This window comes from Falco naumanni, chromosome 5 (assembly GCF_017639655.2).
Source record: "Falco naumanni isolate bFalNau1 chromosome 5, bFalNau1.pat, whole genome shotgun sequence".
NCBI lineage: Eukaryota > Metazoa > Chordata > Aves > Falconiformes > Falconidae > Falco > Falco naumanni.
In genome coordinates, this window is record NC_054058.1 from 10671265 (window position 1) to 10691514 (window position 20250).

The window sequence follows — 20250 nt, forward strand, 5'->3', positions numbered from 1 at the left end:
GGGAGGGATCTAGGTCACTTGGAATCTAGGTCACTTGGAGAGAAACAACTGTGAAGAAATAGAGGAATAAGGGGACAATAAGGGCTGGTCCCATGTAAATAGTTAGCTGGTCTGTATGGGGGTCTGACCACCAGCACCTGGAGCAAGTGCAGGTGTGCCACTTGTGTCACGTACTTGTGAGTATGTGAGCACTAGTGGAGATCAAGCTGAAGTAGCTGGCAAGTAGATGAAGTGCCTGGGACCCAGGGAGGTGTGAGTCTCTAAGAGTAAGACCATGGTGGAACTGGCTATCAGAGGGACCAGGGGAGTCCCAGCCAACTGCCAGAGACCACAGGGTCTGTAGGTCTCTAGGAGTGTGACCCACTGCAGTGTGTGTGTGTGCATCTTCAAGGCCAAAAGCAGGGTGCTTCAGCTGCCAGGGAGGCCCCAGCGCTCCGGGTGAGTAGTATGTACGTGTGAGTGAGCAAATGGAGAGGGGCTGTAGTGTTGCAGGCTTGTATCTCTCTGGGTGCCAGCAACCGAGAGACTGGGGGCCAGGGGCAGCTACTGGGCAGACCAAGTGAGCCCAGCTGCTGGGAGGACCCACACTGTACATATGTGCATATCTCCATCCAGCTCAGCCAGGGAGAGGAGCAGGGTAAGTGCTGCCGGTGTTTGTGTGCCTGCTGCATGTCTGTCTGTGTGATCTGTGTGGCTGGCCATGTATATACACACATATGTGGGGTCTGTGTGTGCTCTGTGTAGCTGTGACTACTGGGAATACATGATTAGCCTCACTTCAGGTTGGACCTAGGGTCATGGAGCTGTGGCTGTCACCTCTCGTGGGCTATTGGATCTGGCCCAGTTTCCCCTATCAGTAACCTTTTAATGTTTCCTTGCAAATTGTATTTTTCTTTTCCAAATTAGAGAATAAATTAAGCATGGTGGCACAAACTTACCAGGATTTTAAAGAAAGCAGCTCATGAAAAAGACAAATGCCACGTATCTCACCATTTCCACCATGTTCTGAATTCATTCAGACCCTGGAATTTGGATTTGATGCCTCCCACAAAAAGGTTATTCCTAAAGCATTGGTCATACCATCCATCCTTATGACAATTAGAACATATGCCAATCAGCCCGGTCACAAAATTGACTTTCTAACACTTTTTAATGAATCTGATAGCCACAAACAGAGTAAAAACCATTTCTAAAAAATTTATTTAATCCTAATGGCTAATAGAACAGGGGTTGCATGGAACTTCTGCAGTCTTCCTTGGAGGGCACGTGCTGTTCATCTTCTGTTATCTGTAACATTTTCACTACATCAGACAACATCCTGAGCATCCTCTGTTGCACACCAGTACATAAACACAGTGAGCCTTCCAATGTATTGTTTATTCTGATCATGAGATTTTCTTGATGCATTCATTTAAATATCATTTAAATAACTGCCTTTAAATTAATATTTCCTTATCTTTTTTAACTCTGTGAATAAGTCATATGCGTGTCTGCCCTAATGGCAGTCCCACGAATGATATGTGCATTCTGCTGCTCCCAGGGAGTCTGGTACTAACATGGGAAGCTTGAGGGAACTTTTTTACTCTAAAGCTCAAGTATGACTATATCTCTGAAACTCTACTGCTACAATGCTATACCAAACAATTATAATGAACCCTCCAGCATGACAACCTGTTTTACAGTTGTAATTTCATGTACTTTTAAAATTAATAAAGCATGTTCTAAGGGTGCAAATATGACACTTTCTGCATCACAGACTTCTTTTACATTACTTATGCCTCACATAAAAATCAGTGCCACAATAAGTTCAGAAATCACTGCAGCACTTCATGCCACAAGGGTCATTGTTGTTATTACTTACAATGTGCTATGAGTGTATGTGGAACTCCAAGAAATAATGAGGCAGGGATAATCTCTGTCATTACTGAAGTTGATTAGCAGCAAAAATGGTGGTGAACAGGATGGGAAAAGCAAAGACAAAGATACAGCTAAGTATTGAAAGATGTCGTGGTCAATGCATGTGTCTTGATGTTTTGTAAGTTTTCAATAGCTTGTTGATTTGCATTAATTTGTATCATGCTTCCTTAGGTAAGGTTCAGAGGTCAGATGGACGAAACATCTTTAGACTTAAATGAAGAAAGGATGAGGGCATCAGGCATGGAAGGCTACATGAGAGGAGACAGCTTGATGAAAGTGGGGAAATGAGGTAAATGAAGCTGTAAGAAACTGAGGAGATGTAATCACACCATCGGAGCACCTGCAGAGCTGAATTGGCTTACTTCCTTTTTTTTCTTATTTTCTGCTAAGCAAAGCATCCTGGGACACCAGGGGCAGCTGCCAGAGGTCAAAGAAGCTTTTGAAAATTGGCTTGAAAGGAAACAGTGAGAAAATAAAATGCCAAGCAAAACATTGCACTGTAACAATTTTTTGCTATTAAGAATTTTGCTTTGAGTGCATATTCTGTTCAAATTCGGTCAAGTTATGTTTAGTTTTCCTAGTAAGACATTTCAATGTCCTTTTAACTGTCTTTCATACACCTATATCTGGATTGAAAAATTAGTTGATCTGTCCTCGCTGAATCTGCCAAGTCATCTTACCATTGACTGAGCAGACCACAGTGCCTCCTGGAATGCGTGTATCTATATATTCTTTTCTATGAGTACATTGCATGAAACATTTCTTTACAGTACAGATTTAGAGATATTTGATCCTGATCATGTCTACATGGATGTGAAGGAACAATTCCACTCTGCTGTAAAAAAGAGTGTGATTCAGAATCAATTCTTTGTCTGAAAATGGGAAGAGTTCTACACTTAGGACAATAAGCTAGAAATAGTTGTGATGACTTGAAGGCAGCCAAATGTCCATGTAGGGATAAATATGAATCCCATGATGCTGGAAGTTTGCCAGTACAGCTGCCAGACACTTATTGAAAACCATGTGAGCCAAGGTACTTTGAGGCCAAATGAGTGCTCAGAGTAGAAAACGATAATTCCCATCCTGAAAACAAAAGAGCCAAATCATGAAATTTTTACTCAGACAAAACTCATATTGACGTCAGTGGGAATTTTCCTTGAGAATGATCTCCAGGATTTGCCTCAAACATACAACATGTGTATCCACTATACATTGCAAATTAAGGCTGTATAGGTAATGATCCAATTTGATAAGAATATATAACATGAACCTATCTCTCCTTAATTTCTCTTTGATTTAGGAAGAAAGTGGTAATGGAATTTTACAAGGCATTAATGACAAACACTTCTAGATTGCTAAGAAAAAAATAGAAACTTAGAAATTATCCCAGATTAACAGACCAAAGGAGTTATCAGCAAAATATCAGACAACCTACTGCTTCATTTTTACACTTTTAAGAAAGTCACAGAAACACTGTGAATTCATTGAACAGCCTTATCCTGATATGCTGAACACGAGCAGAGCAGCAAAGCTGTACACACTGGTAGGAAGGAAGGCTTCCACAAATGAGAAGTGGAATGGCCCAGGTGCTGCCCCAAATCGAGATGGAATCTTGGAATGAACAGAACAGAGAGTACAGCTGTTCTCTGCTGCAGGGGGGTTAATTATTACAAATCAAGGACTAAACTCCTTGGTTTCTTGTGATGATGACACAGTGGGGAGGGAAGGAGAGAAGTCTAAAGAACAGACATTCACACCAATAATCTCTTTAGACTGTCCCAGTAATCCCATGCTCATCCAAGAAAGAGTACTTTCATATCTCAGCAAGTATGAAGGGATCACTCATAGATGTTCACGATCTTTTTAGTCCAGATCACTTGCATAATAAATGCAATTTACATAAAATTAAAACAAAAACTTGAATAAGTCATCTAACATTATTACAAGTTTAGGAGTATTAAAAGACAAAAGCTACTGTACGAGTACATATGAACTCAACTATCAAAGGTCTTCTAAACCAACAGAAAACTGAAGTAGTTAAAACAAAACAATCCATAAGGTGTATTATGGAAATATATTTGCCAGATAGATAGATAGACAGATAGATAGACCTTTATTTGCTCCTTTTGAGCAAGAAATGTAGTAATGCTTTGGAAGATTACCTGCATAACTAAACTTCGAAATATAGCCTCAGATTTTTAAGCACCCTTAAGCTAGGACCAAACAACCAAATGCTGCCATTGCAATGTCAAGATACCATATTTTGTGAGGTGGCATCATTTATTCTTGTTGATTATTCAATTCAAATCCAACCCATTTAAATATTCCTACACTGGTAAGTGGAATTGTGCAAAGCCCTATGTCCCTTGAAGCATGGCATTGAAAATTTTGCTTAAAACTATTTTTTCTACTGCATGATAAGCCATTGCTGAAACAAATGAACTGACAGACACAAAGAAAAAATCCAGCTGGAAATCTGGATATCAGCCCATTAAAATGGGGCATCACCCAGCTTGTCAGTGGTGATACTTCCAGCTTACCTTATTGCTCTAACTTTGATAAAATATTAGCTTGACTCTAGAAAATTCAAAATGTCTGTGCATGGCACGGTTATAATTTTTTTAGTTGTCCTATGGCAGTATCAAGTACTTACAGTCATGGACTAGGACCTTCATTTTAGCCGCATTTTAAGCCTAGAACCACTTCTACATAACATGTACTTAAAGGATGGATTTTTGCCCCCTTGGGCATCTTTGTCATCTTTGGTTTTGTCTGTTAATGTGTAGCAGTGGGAACACTTGGCTGTGGAGGCACTCTTTAGGGGAGCACGATTATGGAAATTTTTCTCTGTCAATATTTAAGATTGAGTATACTTTAAATGGATTACAAATTTGTAGCTCTCACAAAAAGAAATACAATAAACACTGCAAAATCCTTTAAATTTGATCTAAAATAGCTGTTTCACAAATCATAACATTATGGTCTCAAGATAAAAGACCTTACAAATTAGCAAGGTTAGAATTCAACAGTTTCCTCCAACTAAAATAAAGTACTTTTCTTCTAAGATGAAAATGGCTGGGCCACTGAACTTGTCATTGGTCCAAGCCAACATTGCATATCATGCACCACAGTAATCCCAAGAAACTTAGAAGTTTAAAACAGACAATCACTGATGCATGAGAGAGGCAGATGTATTGTAGATTCATCCTGTTACAGCTGGTCAGAGGTCATAGATTTTAGATCTATGATTGAGTGGGCAAGTAGCTGTCAAAGTTGAATGCTAAATCAAACTTATAACATAGTACTTATATCAATCCTATGGATAGAACTACTGCAAATATCATTAATTTCCTTCTTTAGCAGAGATAAGTGAATATAAGGTAAGAACGTTTCTAGCAGGCCAGATCTCAAAGTCTCTATCAGTCTCCTCCATTTTAATAAGGATGCCTCATAAATCGACATTTTTCTGCCACACATGCAACTCTTTTCCAGATAATATCAGATAGGATTTTTGTTTATGAAATAATATTTTCTCAGCACTGGCTATTTATGATATTTCTGGGTTTTCATTTCCCTGGGGTTTACTTCTTTTCAGCCTCTGTGCATGCGGAGCCCATGGCTCACAGGCAGCCTGCCTTCCTAGGTTAAAGCAATGGGACTCTATACAACATTCTAAGGTACACTTCCTAAAACATCTTAAAGTACATATATCAGAGACAAGCTACCAAAAGCTATATAATATCCAGAATTATCTGGTTCCAGAAGGCATATATTCTGACCAACCACTGTCTTTCCAAAGCTTTGTGAACTTTTCAGGTTGAATGATGATCCAGATTAGAGCATTGACTCATCTCTAATGTGCAGAAATACAGATACTTTAGTTAATCTCAACTAAAAGATCTCTTTGACAATAAATATTTGTTCAGTCTTTATTAATTTGTTTCAGCCATACCAGTGCCTCTTTTAATTGTTTCCTATAAATGTACTAATGACTGGATTTACAGCCAGGGTTACTTGTAGCAAACACGAATGCTGAATTTGTATCAAAAGCTTTTATAATTGAGACTTGAGTTTAACGGCTTGAGTTTCATAGCAGCATAAGCCGATCTAACCCTGGATTCCCATGCTCTCAGACTCAATTGCACCTTGCAATAGCCACACGTATCCATTTCTGTCCTTGCACCGACACCAGTCCATACACAGCTGCATGGTATGACCAGGATAAAAATTCCTGCCCCTCGTACCCCTGGCTACCCTCCAGCTGCATCAACAGTCTGAACAGTTCACCACTCAGCTGTATGATTGCCAGCATTCATGTAAGGGAAGAACAAGATGACATGGCTGGGATAGAAGCACCAAAACAGTGTGGAGTTAGATTGGCTTAAGCTGCTATGCAGTTGCAACCTATGAAGTAGCATGCTACGGATGAGCTGATTTAATGACTCAACACTGCTAAAAGGGTCTTCCTAACCCACACATTCTTCTCTTCCCCCACCAATGCCCTGATTGTGTTATGTGAAAACTTATCTGATTAATTGGTCCCCTCCATCACAAACACTCTGCACTTTATTTCTGGAATTACTTCTCCACAGGTTTAATCAGTAGGTTCAGGTGATGGACAAGATGCTAGAATTAGTAGTATAAAAGTAAGGAAGGGAACTGTACATAGTGGTATCAGTGAACTATCAAGACATTTTGTGCAGCTGTACCCTGTGAGCCTAGAGCTTCCAAACAAAGACTTTAGAGAATAACAAGACCAATACATTGCGTAGGGGTGGGTGGGTGTGTACGTGTGTGTGGCACAAAACAAAACAAAATCTAGCCTCTTAATTTTGTAAACTGAGGTAAATAAATACATAGATAGTCATCTCAGCAAAAGTAATCAATTTTAGAAAAGAGAGAATCACAAACACCATTAAAATGAGAGGACAGGTTTTGATTTTCATCTAGAAACAGCACCACATAGTTCAAGTGCCTGAATATACATTTTGGCTGCATTTGATCTGTTAAGTCTAAACAGGCTTATCATCCACCTTCTTACGGAAGAGCCAATGGAATCTGGATGTCTAACTTCCAGACTCCTTTGAAAAACTTTACTCAAGAAGTCTATCTTAATGCACTCATATTTGAAAATGCTGTGATAGGCATACGTTCAGAAATAGTGACAATTTCTTTATTGTGTAATGAACTATTAATGGACAAGCTGCAAATCAGAAGCTACACACAAAAGTGGCAAAAACTTTCTACACTGCCTAGAAGATATTTAATCTTGCAGTAGAAGTAGCAGAGTAGGATGGAAGCAGGAAGATGAAATCTGAAAAGTCAGTGGTATTTTACTGATCTGAATTTGAGATTGAGAACTTTAGAAAGGGCTCATATTTTCCAAGGGTTAGAATTATTTCTATAGCTCTGACCCAGAGAGGTATGGATAGGTCTAGAAAAAACAACAAAAAAACCCCAAAAAACAAAACAAACAAACAAACAAACAAAAAAAACCCAGAAAACAAACCCCACACTTAAAAGCTTTTGGAAAGTAATGAATAAAGAAAGGCCACTTGAAACTTGTATCAATGAAACGTCTCACACCACATAATCACATATTTGATGGAAGTGTAATGAGGGAGAGTTTTTAAAACATGAGTTTGCAACAACATTGCACTACTCGAGTGTCCATATGCAAGTGAATATTAGGAAATTTAACAAAAATTAAAAGCCTAAAGCAAAACGAAAGAATAGGAATCGATTTTGCTGAAAGATGATGAGTTCTGAAACTCTGCATTCATTTTAAACGATTGGAAATTTTGCCTGTCATTAAACAATATTAGAAAGTATTGTTCTTAAATTTTAAAAGCCTTTCTCAAGTTCAAAAGTACTTTAGAAATAACTTCAACTTGATTTAGTACTTTGTGCAGATTGACAGAAAAGCTACTTCTCCTTTCATCTTATTTTAGTATTGATTAATCATCCTGTGTCAATGACAATTCATGGGAAAAATCACAGAATAAATAACCATGACCTAGCAATAAAAGACTTTACAGAAGAATAAATGACTTTTAGGCCCTTTTATTCTATTTCATTAAAATAAGAGTTTCTTAACACATTTCCATGTTATTTACATATGCAGTTGGGGTTAAAAAAATGGCAGCCTCCATTCATACACAGAGTAAATGTGAAATGCATTTTAAATTTAAAAGAAAAAACTCATTTCCTTAAAAATAAAGTCTTTGCCTGCACAAGAGAATACATAGTGATGTGGTGCTGAGGTTCCTGGAGCAACTGTGTGAACTAGGACCTGATTCTGATCTCCTTGTTAGTGCCAATAGCAGGTTAATCTTGGAGGCTTTCATCGTATCTAATTTACCTAGTACTGAACCAACCCCAGAAAACTTCAGAGCACAGGAAAAACTGATTTTGTTAGGTGCAACCGAGGAGGACAGAAAGGAAGAAAAGTGAGGCTGAGAAAAACCGATGGTGTCTGAGAGATCTTTGTGTAACGAACTGGGAGGGGGAGTACTGTGTCTTCAGGGGACTTGAAAAAGGAAGACAGGGTTTGTGAGACTGGGGGAGGGGAGCGTCCCTCTCCACCTCCTCATAGCTGTCTCCCTTGGAACACACGCTCCCTTGCCATATAAACTCCCCTACTTATATCTCCATATATCATTATATATAAACTCCATATCTTGCCAGTTCTTCAAGAAACACATTGCTGGCAAACCCTGCTTACCCACCTCGATCTCCTAGGTCACTGGGAAGGAGGAGAGGAAGAAGGAAAAGCCTAGAGATGGTCCCTGTTCCTAGAGGAGCAGTGCTGGATAAAGACGCAGTAGGTCAAGGCAGCGAACTACTGGGAAGTAGGTCTTCCCTTCTCTGTTGATCCTTTCCTCTATTCAGTAGCTCATTTTCCATTGTTCATGCCATGCCCATGCCCTGAGTAACAACAGCTGCAGTAGAAAGCTGCACTGCACAGGCTGGAAAAGCCCGTTCCAGATCCTCCCCCATAGCTTCACACTCCAAGCAACTGCCCACCAGAGAACGTGAAGATGTGAGCCTCCTCTCTGAACTCAGAGGACTGCAGGAGGGAAGAATACATGCCAGCCTGGGTGGCCCTGCTTCTGAGTTGCCCATCACAGCATCCTGAGGCATGAAGACTATCTCTTAAGGAATCAAACAGCTTGGAGGTTTGTAGACAATTCAGTCCTGGAAAGGACACAGGAGGTCAGTATAATGGAGAAGAAATAAAAGAAAGGAAACAAAAGCATGTTGCTGTGTCTGGTAGAAGGGAAGTAAAAGAGGAAAATTAATAGAGCCCCAGGATATTGTGGTGCATCTCTGAATCTGTGGAGTCTTGGAATGAAAAAAATGTAATCATATATCTTTACACACTTCTTGGCAAGCAGAGGAATTATCATCTGCTTTGGTTCTTATAGTTTATGAATTAAAACATGTTTAAAGTCTGCCTTCATGTGTAATTTTTTTAATGGAGCAACAGCTGGTAATAAATAGTTTCCCTTAAGGCCTGAGGGATAACATCCACTTTTCAACATTCCTTCCTCAACTATCCTAACAAAACTCATCCTCCTAAACATAGCACTTAAATCTAATGTTGAAAGAACTTGTTCAGAAGATCAGGGCTATCCTAGGATCATTAAATACTTTGTGGTTACAGGAGTTTAATGAAGGTGAAAGAAGATTCACTGGAAGGAGTGATGAAACCCAGGAAAAGGTAGTAAAACGCAATACAAAGACATCAAAAATATTTGGAAACATGGACACAACAAAGGAATTAGAATAGGCATGAGAAAAATGTAAGATAGTGCATCTGGGGAAAACAACTCAAACCAAAGATCTCAGTGGCACTACTGATCTGTGGATGTATAGGGAACGAAGGAGACGTTTAAGACAACACAAAATAGTGTACCTGCACATTCCCGTTTTACCATTACTGACAATTTCTTTTTTTCCCGAAAGGGCTAAGCTGTGAATACACGTTTTATTTATTAAAGTCTGATTCTCACTCCTCCATTTTTTAAGCACACAAAAATGTCTTATACTGCCTGTTTTACTAGACATTTCAGAATTTCAGAAACTTAGAATTTCAGAAAAGTTACTTCTCTTATTTGCAAGGTGGAAGACAAGGTGAAAACATCAAATTAATCATATCACAACAAATTTTGAAAATGTAGTAGAGAAGATCAAGTTAAACCAAGATCAAGTTAGGAGAAAATGGGATACATCTGTAAACATATTTAATGCCACCAAGTCTGCTTGCTATTTAATTCTCTCTTACCCAATCTACCTTCCTAATTATTTTATCTTAACTCATCAATAATCCACAGGGTACCTTAAAATCTTCCCTTAAGGGTTCAGTAAATTATTATTTTTTTAAAAATCATCAAATAGCAAAAGTAGGAACAAGACCTTGGGAATTAGTTTCCAAAAAAAGTTTGCAAACGTTTCACAGAGCGCAGGATTTTAACTTAAAATTGTAACTTACCAAACAAGTTTCTAATGAAGACAGACATCTAAGTTCCTCCTTATTGCATTGAAATAGTATAGCAGCTTGACTATTTGAACAATGACAAGACCTCCACTCATCGGAATTTCAGTTAGCATGGACTTTTTGTCCATTTGTTCTTCCAAGTTCTGCTCCAGATTCTAAGATTTCACCTTTTATAATTGCATTTTGGTTTCAGACACAGGACTGTTAGCAAAAAAAGGTAAAATCTCTTCCACCCAGAAAACCTGAAGCAGGAACATCCTGGGTTCTAGAAATGTAATTTCTGAAGACTCATGGGAGGTCCATAGTTTCTGCCCACATCATTAATTAGAGTCCCTCAGTATTTCTTCACCAGCTCCTTCACAAGCAGAAGAGGGTATGGATTTTCCCATCTCTATCCCTGCTTTATTGATGGCTATAATATTACACTATCTGAGAAACAAACAAATGCATAACCTGTTTGATTGGTTTACACAACACACATCTGCAGCATGACAAGCTGAGTGATTATTTATGGTATTTCCAAGATTTTGTCTGTTTTCATGGTTCTGGTCTGGGTTTTTTCTTTTCTTTCCCTCTCCCATTTAATTGCCAGTTGCTCAATTCCTTTTCAACATAATTATCTATTTTACAGCTAATACCCAATGCTACCTATTATTTTTGCAAATTTCAAATGTACAAACGCAAACCCTCTAAGTCTGTATAGCTGCCAGCTGCAAATATGCATGCAAGCCTTAGGGAGTCTGCTTTCTCAGACTGCCATTGCCAAGTTATTTACAAATAAATGGACTAAATTAATCTCTCGTGTGACTCTTTTGAAGCAAAAGATTTGGCCCAGTGTGTTTAAAGAAAGTAATTTTACTGAAAATGTTATAGTTAAGAGTCCACAAAAGTTACACAGGAGGAATTTATTTCAATATAATTCTCACAATGTACTTCTCAGCTCTTCAGCTTTTATGGTTGTTTTCCTCCCTGTTTTGTTTCAGTGGCTTCCTTTTCTAAAGAAATTGATAATAATAAAAAACTTAACCCCATCTAGTCTTAAAACTGTTAATCCTTCTGAACTTCTTCCTTGTCTTTCTCCTCCTTGCTCTGTTAAGTGATCCTCTGCATTCCACTTCTAGTTCCTTCTGGCCTAACCTGATCAGACACAATTTTCCATTTTCCAACATAATTTTCAATACAAGTAAAGACTTCATCACCACTGAAACACGGTGCCAGTACCTGTCCTACAGACAAATTTATTCTCATCTTTATGAATCTAATGGATAAAAGGTGAACAAAACCTGATCTAACTTTTACATTTTTGCTGAAGCATCAAGAGCTGACAGAAGATGATACAGTGCATGTCGTTTTGCTTAAGATGTCAGGTCAAGAGACACATCCATTTTAAGAAAGAGCTGGATCAACTAGAAAATATCCAGAAGGGAACAAGAATAAACAGATATCTAGAAAATTATTTAAGAGCAAAGACTGAAAGAGCTGATTTTAGTTCATCTAAAAAATATAGAGTGACAGAGAGATATGATATTATGTTGAATTTTGCTGAAAACATTCAGAGGTAATTTCTTCGCTTTATCTTTGAAAGAACGAACAAGAAAAAAAAATAGCAAGGAGAATTAAGCTAAACTCTAGAAAAACCTTATTAGCAGTACGGATAGCTAAGTATTAGAATAGGTTGCCAAGGGAGGAAGTGAAATCTCCACTGCTGGATTTATTTAGGAACAAATTAGACAAACATCTTTTCATAATTATTTAAGTAGAGTTGATCCTACCATGCACAAGAGATGGCCCCTCAAGGTCCATTCCAGCTTTATTTTTATGATTCTATGTTCCTAATTCTTCAACTTGTGCTGAGATGTGTCTGGCACTCCTTCACTTGTCGTAAACAAAGGATTCTTGCTGATCCCACAGTTTCTGTCCACAAACTTATACCACTTCAGAGCTCTTCATCACCCGACCTCACAAATCTATAGATTCTTTCACGGCATTTTGCAAATACTAAGCTAAACCTTAGGATTTTGTACTAAAAGTCATGAACTTGAAATTCGTTAAAATCTGGTGAGTTCATCAAATATGCTGCAGAGCCAAAAGTTTGCTCTCCAGCTTCTGTTTGTACTGTAATTAATACAAAATTGCTGTTCTCCCAGGAAGCAGTATGACATCCCACATAGAACAAGCAGTAATCTCTGATGTGCTTATGCACTTGATTCACATCACAACTTACAGACTGTGAGTACTGGCTTATACTCTGATCATCACCTATATCATAACTGGATAGAGAGTAGTGAAAAAACTGAGAAACCAGGGGTAAAATAGAGGAGGCTGTAGTCAAGTCATCAGTGAAAGAATACTTGGAAGGCAGTACTAAAGACATTGCTAAAGGCTGCATTATGGGATAGTGACGGAAGACAAAAACTAGAGTCTGCTGTCTGTGCTGCAGGCTTTTTTCATTTTATTCAATGATTCTTATTTGAGGAGCAAAATGGAATAACACCATCACCATGCTACCTCATGAAATGCATGTTGTCAGCTTACTTTTCTTCTAGGTTATTTGCACTCTACATCCTGTTTGAGCTGAGCTCAGCAGGGCTGGAGGTTTGCTGTTGCTTTTTGTTTAAGGAACTGTGCTGGAACATGAAGAAATGGATTTGAATCTTTCCATCAAACCAAGGCACACTTACAATTCTCATTCCAGGAACCTGACCACATTTTATTAAGTCAATGAAAAGAGCAAGGCACACTAAATTGTTCCATACAAGTATTCAGCTCACCGTCAGCAATAAAAGAGAACCTAATTGCTGTGTTCCTGAATTAATGAATGTGACCCTATTCCAGACCCATGTCAGCATCTATTGCTAGGGGATACGTAACGGAAGGTCGGAAGTATACCCCTTCTTAGTATGATATTTACGGCTAGTACTGCACTCTTTTTATTCAGAGTTAGAAATTAATCCTCTGGTGAGGTTCAGTAATTTAAACAGACCATAGGCCATGACAGGTGAAGCAATGCCCAAGAACAGAACGAAAAACAAGTTCAGGGACATTGTAAACACTAATAAGCCTATATGTCTCACTTTTCAGTCAAGTCAGGTCCAGCTAGAAGCCCCATGGGCTCATTGCAAAGCACTTAAAAACTGTTCTCAAGGAACCAACCCCATCTGTTGTTGGCAACAACTCTGTGGGTGAGTACCTAGAACTCAGGATCTTGTACCTAAGGCATCATAGGTGCAGCACAGACCTGGACACAAATATTATTTATGGTACCCTAACAAGTTACAATCATTGTCACAGAGAATTTTTGTTATAAAAAATGAACTATCATCTATATGATAAAGTATTTATTCTGTATCATTCTGTTACTGCACTTTGTACAATCGTATATGGGCATTCTAAGCAATTAATGATCTGGTTTTACCTTTATAATCCTTTTCAACACTAATTATTAGAGTACTGACCAGTAAGATAGAGGTGATGATTTCTTTAATGATACCTTAGTACTCAAAATTGTATCAGTTATAGTCATTTAGAAAAATATGGCTGTGAACTGCTTTGGGCTGGAAAACACTCAGGAGAAATCTAATTATCAATGCATATCTTCAGATATAGAATAATCTATGCAGTAAACTAACACAGGGAGAGGAAACTTACCTCTTCTTCCTCCAGTCCAGTTAGATCCCAAAAGTAACTCAATCTCATCTGCAAACGCTTCCACTGTTCAAGGAACATAGTAGCTTAAAAAAAAATAAAATCATTTAAAAATTTTAAGTCCAATACACTATGGTGAATATTTCTGTTACTTGAAAACCCCAACTGATACTTGGATCCCATTACGTTAGACCCCTTATAAATAAGCACTAAAAATAGCCCAAGGCCCAATTTTAAAGACAGAACACAAGCAAAGGATGGGAACAAGAATTACTGTATTTTTACAAATAAATTACAGAAACATGGGTTGCCCAAAGGCACTGGTAAATTCTTGTCAGAGAATGGAACTGAACCCATGGCTGCTGACATTCACCCCAAGAACATAATCTCTCTTAGTTTACCGTGAGTCATTCTGTAATTCCTGAGTACAAAATGTGTATTGAAACAAAATCTAGTTGTAAATATTGATCTGTAACACTCTAACTGGCCAAGTGGGTTTTGCTGTTTCAGTGTTCCTAATCAGTCAGAAACTGAAGATGGGTGCAGCCTGCTACTGAAATAAATCACTGATACCTCTATATAAACTAAGACCCTCAGTAATATGTAGAAAATAATGTTCTTTTGAAATATATTATAGTGATACAGTTGAATGTTTTTGTCCTGCATAGACACAGTGGTTTTGTTCTCAAGGACTGGCCAGTAGTTCAGCCTCCTGCTTTTCCTTTTCCATTAATATGAAGGAACAGATGTTGTACCGGTGTCTTCTATTTACAGTCTCCTGACCTTCCTCTCGTAATTGCTGTTTGCTCTAGATATCCCTTTTCCTAGCTGCTCATGATTTATGGACTTAAGGATTTATTAGAAATAGCACTTCTTACTCTTGACTTGCGGACATCTATTTTCACATGACTGTATCAATACTAAACCTGTATATACCCATTAAAACACCCACTGTACCAATACAAGCCACTCCTATAAAGAACTGAGAGCACTGTTTTCCATTTTCTTATGCTTCACTTCACATTTTAGCTGGTGAAGAGGGGATTATTAAAAAGTCGTTAGATCACAGTAGTATTTACAACACTTTGAACATCTCGTAGATAGCTCCACAAGACACAGCAGTGGAGAATTAGATCTAGCTTCCATTGACTGCACCTATACTTGGTGTAAGCTGTAAGATAGCACTGGGAAAAGTTAGACTACTATTAAAATAACCTTACTCTTACAAAACAGAACCTATTCCAACAGTTAGCTGCAAATATTTCCTGCACATATACTCCCATAATGTAAGAAATAAATATCATTTAAACACAGGACTGGCAGTACAATGAAAGAAAATTCAGAAATTAAGTGATTAAGTTGCTATTTCTGCTCCTTCCCTACAGAGGAGAGGAAAAATAAAAGCTACATTTAGCGTGTTTGAAAACTCAAGGCTTTTTAGATATTCTAAATAATAAAAAAAAAAACCAAACATTTGGTTATTTTATAGGATGCTATTACTCATTCTATTTTTTCCTGTTATTCAAAATGTCAATTCCACATTTAGCTCTGTAAGAACTTATCTGGCTAGATGCAGTAGCTGTTCTGAAATCAGCAGGGTTTGCACTGACTTACACGAGCAGAAAAAACATTCCTGATATGTTCAACCGCCTTTCTAATAAATGCACCTGACAGCTGAAATTCAGCATCCCAGAACACCAGTGACATTAAGCACAATTACCCAGACACTAGTCTGTATTTTGTAAATATGGTCATTTGCAAACAGTATAGCTGGAATCACAAAGATACTTTCAGAAGCACCAGATCAGCTAGTAAAAGCATGATTTCTTTCAAGATAACAACCATAGTAAGTCATCTGCCTTTTACAGAATGAGCAAAGGCAAGCAGGAGGAAAGACTTCTTGTGCCAAACACCGTCACAAAATAAAGCCAGCTCAAATTACCACACTTTACTCTTTTAAGCACACAGTCGTAAGTCACACAACATGGCAGTTCCCACATCGCTGTACTATATTCTACCAAAAAGCATTCAGGCAGCAAGACACTGTGAGGCAAGCTGATCAGGTGTGTGAATGAGATTTGTCATTCAGCAGGTTGAGCTCTAGACATAACCAGCACAGTCTCCTAGTAGTAAGGCAGCAAAATTTGGTGTAATGTAATACTTAATAGGCAAGCTGGGCAGAGTTAGTAAAGGATACTTTATTTCACTTTGCTGTTCTTTGTATATGACGGCTGTATTTTCTTGCTCTGACAAGCTCAGTATCATGGCCCCAAGAACAGACTTTTCCAATCTGTGGGATTTTTTTTTTTTTTTTGGGGGGGGGGGGGGGACTGTTACAGCTCTAAGAATTTTGTTATTCTTACATGCCTTTTCTTTTAAAGCAACCCATATGGAAAAAATTGTTTCTTTCTATTCCTGTACAGATTCTAATTTATCTTAGTGAAAGGATGTATCATCATTTTGCTTTGTGCATTGCATTGTTGATACTAAAATATAATTGTTTAAAATATAATTGATTGTTTTCAATGAGGCTGCACGGCTATGATCATTTGCATGGGTGCAAATTTATAGTACAGCTTCTCTGTCAGGAAAATTCTGTTTACCTATGAAAGAGTAAATGAACCACCATTCATACGTATGCTGCTCAAACAGCTACACTGAAACTTGGACAAGGCAGCCTATTATGTGCTTCAAGGCAGCAGGTAAACTGTGACACCTTATCTGCCAGTCTAATCTGTAATTGGCAATGATCTGAAGTAGTAAAATAAGTTATTGTGAGAGTCTATAAATTCATCATATTTTGCCATTTCTCTCAGTTACTGTGCTTACATATTCCCTAACTTCTGCTGAAGGGTTTTCCAGGAACTGGTAAAAAAAAAAAAAATCTCTTACTTCCATGACCTGTTCTGTCTGCAGGTTCCTTAAAAACCATGTGCTATCCATACCCAACACCAAGCTAACAACTAGTCATTTCTAAACCAAGCTGTAAGATTTTAATAGGGTTGCAAAATATTACACACTGATTGCTGAGGGATGGCTCTAATACAGTGATATATTTGCTCAATTTCATATTAAGAATGAAAATTTCATTTTGTGAACATTGAATAGGGAAACAAAAAATCATTTTACAGTAGCAATAACACCTTTAACGTTCACAATAAACAAGATCTAGAGTGACTGAGAGCATAGCAGCAGCAATAATACACGCAAGCACAGTACACACACCTTTCAGGGCAGAGGTGAGGCCAGAAACAATAAGAATAATACTACAATGCATTCATTAGTGTTTATGAAGTGTTTTGATATCCTCTAGCGAGACAGGGTATATTTGCCATTAAAAAACCCCAAGCTTGTTTAAATGGAATACTTTAGAACATATTATAATTAAAACGATAATAGTCCCATTGTTCTTGGAATCCCATAAAGTTTTGATAGAATTATGTGACTAAGTTGGCCCACTTGAAAGTGCATTCTGTGCTTAAATTAAACCCTTTCAGCTGCCTGCACCATACCGATCCCCAAATACATTCTGGCCCCAAAGATTAGAAGTGCCATTAAACAAGGCAGTAGAGGGAGAAATGACCCATTTTTCTTCCCTGAACTGCCCAATTCTTCTCCATTGACTTCAAAGATTGTTGTTGACAGGGGAAAGGCCCATAGTATTGCTTTCTTCAGTCTCAGCACATACAGCCCCTCACTGGCCTTCTGAGGCTTGCCAGCTTCATAAAGTCGTAGGTATCACATTCAATCTAAGAGCACGTTATTATATGTAAGGCTAGGATATGTTCCACTACTGTGCATTGCAGCTTTCGTTTGTCCGGAGTCGAAAGATTAACCACCACTGTTAACATGCAAAGTGATACTCACCCCAGAGAGCCATAAAGATGGAGAAGAAGACTGTAGCAGGGTTGTCAAACAAGTGGCTAGCTCGAGCGGTAGCACAAGCAGAGCTAAGGTTCCAGTAGTCACAGAACTTGTCGCACAGGGGGCACATGGTGAAGGCATTGCGTTGGTCGCACATTTCTTTACTATGAATGACAAGGACAAAGCTCAAGCATCCTTGCCAGGATTGTGAGCAAAGGGAAGACTTGCAACATTGCTTCATGAGTAGCTGGCATACCCTGACTATGATGGTTCCCATATTGACCAACATTAAATAGCATTTTTTCTATGACTTCAAAAGAAAAAAGAACTATTCAAACTGTAATATCAATATGTTGATTATTATATCATTTGAAAGGTATACAGCTGTTTCCAGCTATCATATCGTTAAAGTAATGCTCTCTGCTATTTCAAAGAGCAGTAGAGGGTGCTGCAGATACATCTTAGCCATAAATCTCACTTAAGTTTAAACGTTAACACACAATGTTCCCACAGACAAGCACAACTCATCAACATTCATTCAGATCAAACTAAGAAAACAAACCCTAACACAGATGCCTTGTTATTCATCATTTACCTATCACTAATCATGTCCTACTGCAGTGATCCACTTTAACAAGTTGCCAATTCATTTGAGAGAATGCAGGAACTGCCACAACAAGTGGGACCAGCAGTATGAGTAATCCAGTATCTTATCTGGACAAGAGTCAGACACTGATAACAAAAGGGAAGTGTCCTTTTTCTTCACTGGGAAGCAGACATTAACATCACTGTGTGAATTTGGCAGGTTTTATTTAGTACAACACCCTCAGGGGACACAGCAAGAAACTCAATGGTTTTTTGTAACTGTCAAGGAGAATCCTGTGGATACCAAATATGCTAAGTCTGCCAGCTATTCTTCATCTTCCTTGTGCAAATAGCCTGATTTTACTAAGAATAACAAAGTAATCCAAGACTACTGGACAGTGTATTTGCATTAACTTCAGTGAGTTTTGCATGATGTCTTTCTGGGTGAGTGTGAAGATATGTGCATTCATAAAAAGCAAAGGAACACCATAAAAAAGAATTTACGATAATGCAGTAGACTCACTGAATGTTTCTGTTTCAGGAGCTGCAAAGACTGAACAGCCAAATAAATATGTGTCACTCAAAAGTCTTATCTATTCAATGCATGTGTGTTTTCTGATGCTCACAGAGTTGTTAATGATACATCAGACATGTTAAAAGCAAATATTCTCAGTAAGGATTACAAACAAAAAGCACAATTTTACAATTTTCAAGTAACAAATTATTGATCACAGAAAGCTTACCTAGGAATGTCACTCTCAATGGTTATGCATCCGTAAAGAAATACAACAATCCCGACTACTGAAGATGGAATGAGGAATTCTGTATATAAACCCAGCCATGCAAAATAAAGTCCTATCTTTTCTCCAAAATACTTTCTGAAAAAGAAAAGAGGGGGAAAAAAAAAAAGCCAAATAAAAATATGTTGTCAAGGTTATAATTTTCAAATGTGTTTTACAATTTCTTACCAATCCCTTAAAGTTAAAATACTGATTTTCAAAGACATGGATGAAAATCCTGAGTATCTTGAAGTAAAACAAAGGGGGTCATTTAGGCAGTTTGACGTTCTTCATTCTGAGAAGTTAAAGAAGTCCTGTATCATTATAATATGTACTCAATATCTGCTCAGGGAAGACTGCAGCTTTTCCATCTCTTAAATGAAGTCAGTGAAATACCCCTCGCTCCCATCAAGAGTAGCAGGATTTCAATCAAATATTTATCAGAAAACACTGGAAAGTATTTGCTCCTCTGAAAAGTATCTAGATATGCCATCATTCTTTGCCTCTGTAGTCCTCCTGGATTCAATTGCTGAGAGTCATGGAAGTGACATCTGTGGGAACATGCTAACACCCTCTGATATCTTAAAAGACACTGATCTTGAATTGCTGTTAAAGAAGGAAGGTTTACTTGCACACTTAACACTGGCTTTTAAAAAAAATATTTTTGACAAATTAACAGTCTCTGAACAGCTGGTTTGAAAAAACACTTTCTGCTCTGAGGAAGAGTTCACTGTAGATGTTGCTAAATATGTGCTAGTACTCATGAATCACACTGCAAGAAATAAGCTAAACACAGATGAAACTCACTGATCACTCCAAAGTACTGTTAGGAGTGATTACAAATTTTGAAAAACACCAAGAGCTTCAGAGAGCTCAAGAACTCACCATAACTAAAATGAGACCAAATTTAGATAGAAAACAACACAGAAACGTTTCACAAGCCAGAGAATAAGGTGGAGG

The 20250-nt window shown here is 38.0% G+C and overlaps 1 protein-coding gene across 2 annotated transcripts in view; it reads right to left on the reverse strand.

Moving 5' to 3' along the window:
* Positions 1 to 20250, reverse strand: part of ANO2 (anoctamin 2) — a 192552-nt gene that overhangs the window by 98664 nt on the left and 73638 nt on the right. For both annotated transcript variants that reach the window (XM_040596853.1, XM_040596855.1), the window contains 3 exons: positions 19255 to 19389; positions 17930 to 18090; positions 14066 to 14148 (listed from right to left, as the gene is read on the reverse strand). In XM_040596853.1, the coding sequence (XP_040452787.1) occupies positions 14066 to 14148; positions 17930 to 18090; positions 19255 to 19389 (379 nt within the window). The remainder of the gene's footprint in view (positions 1 to 14065; positions 14149 to 17929; positions 18091 to 19254; positions 19390 to 20250) is intronic.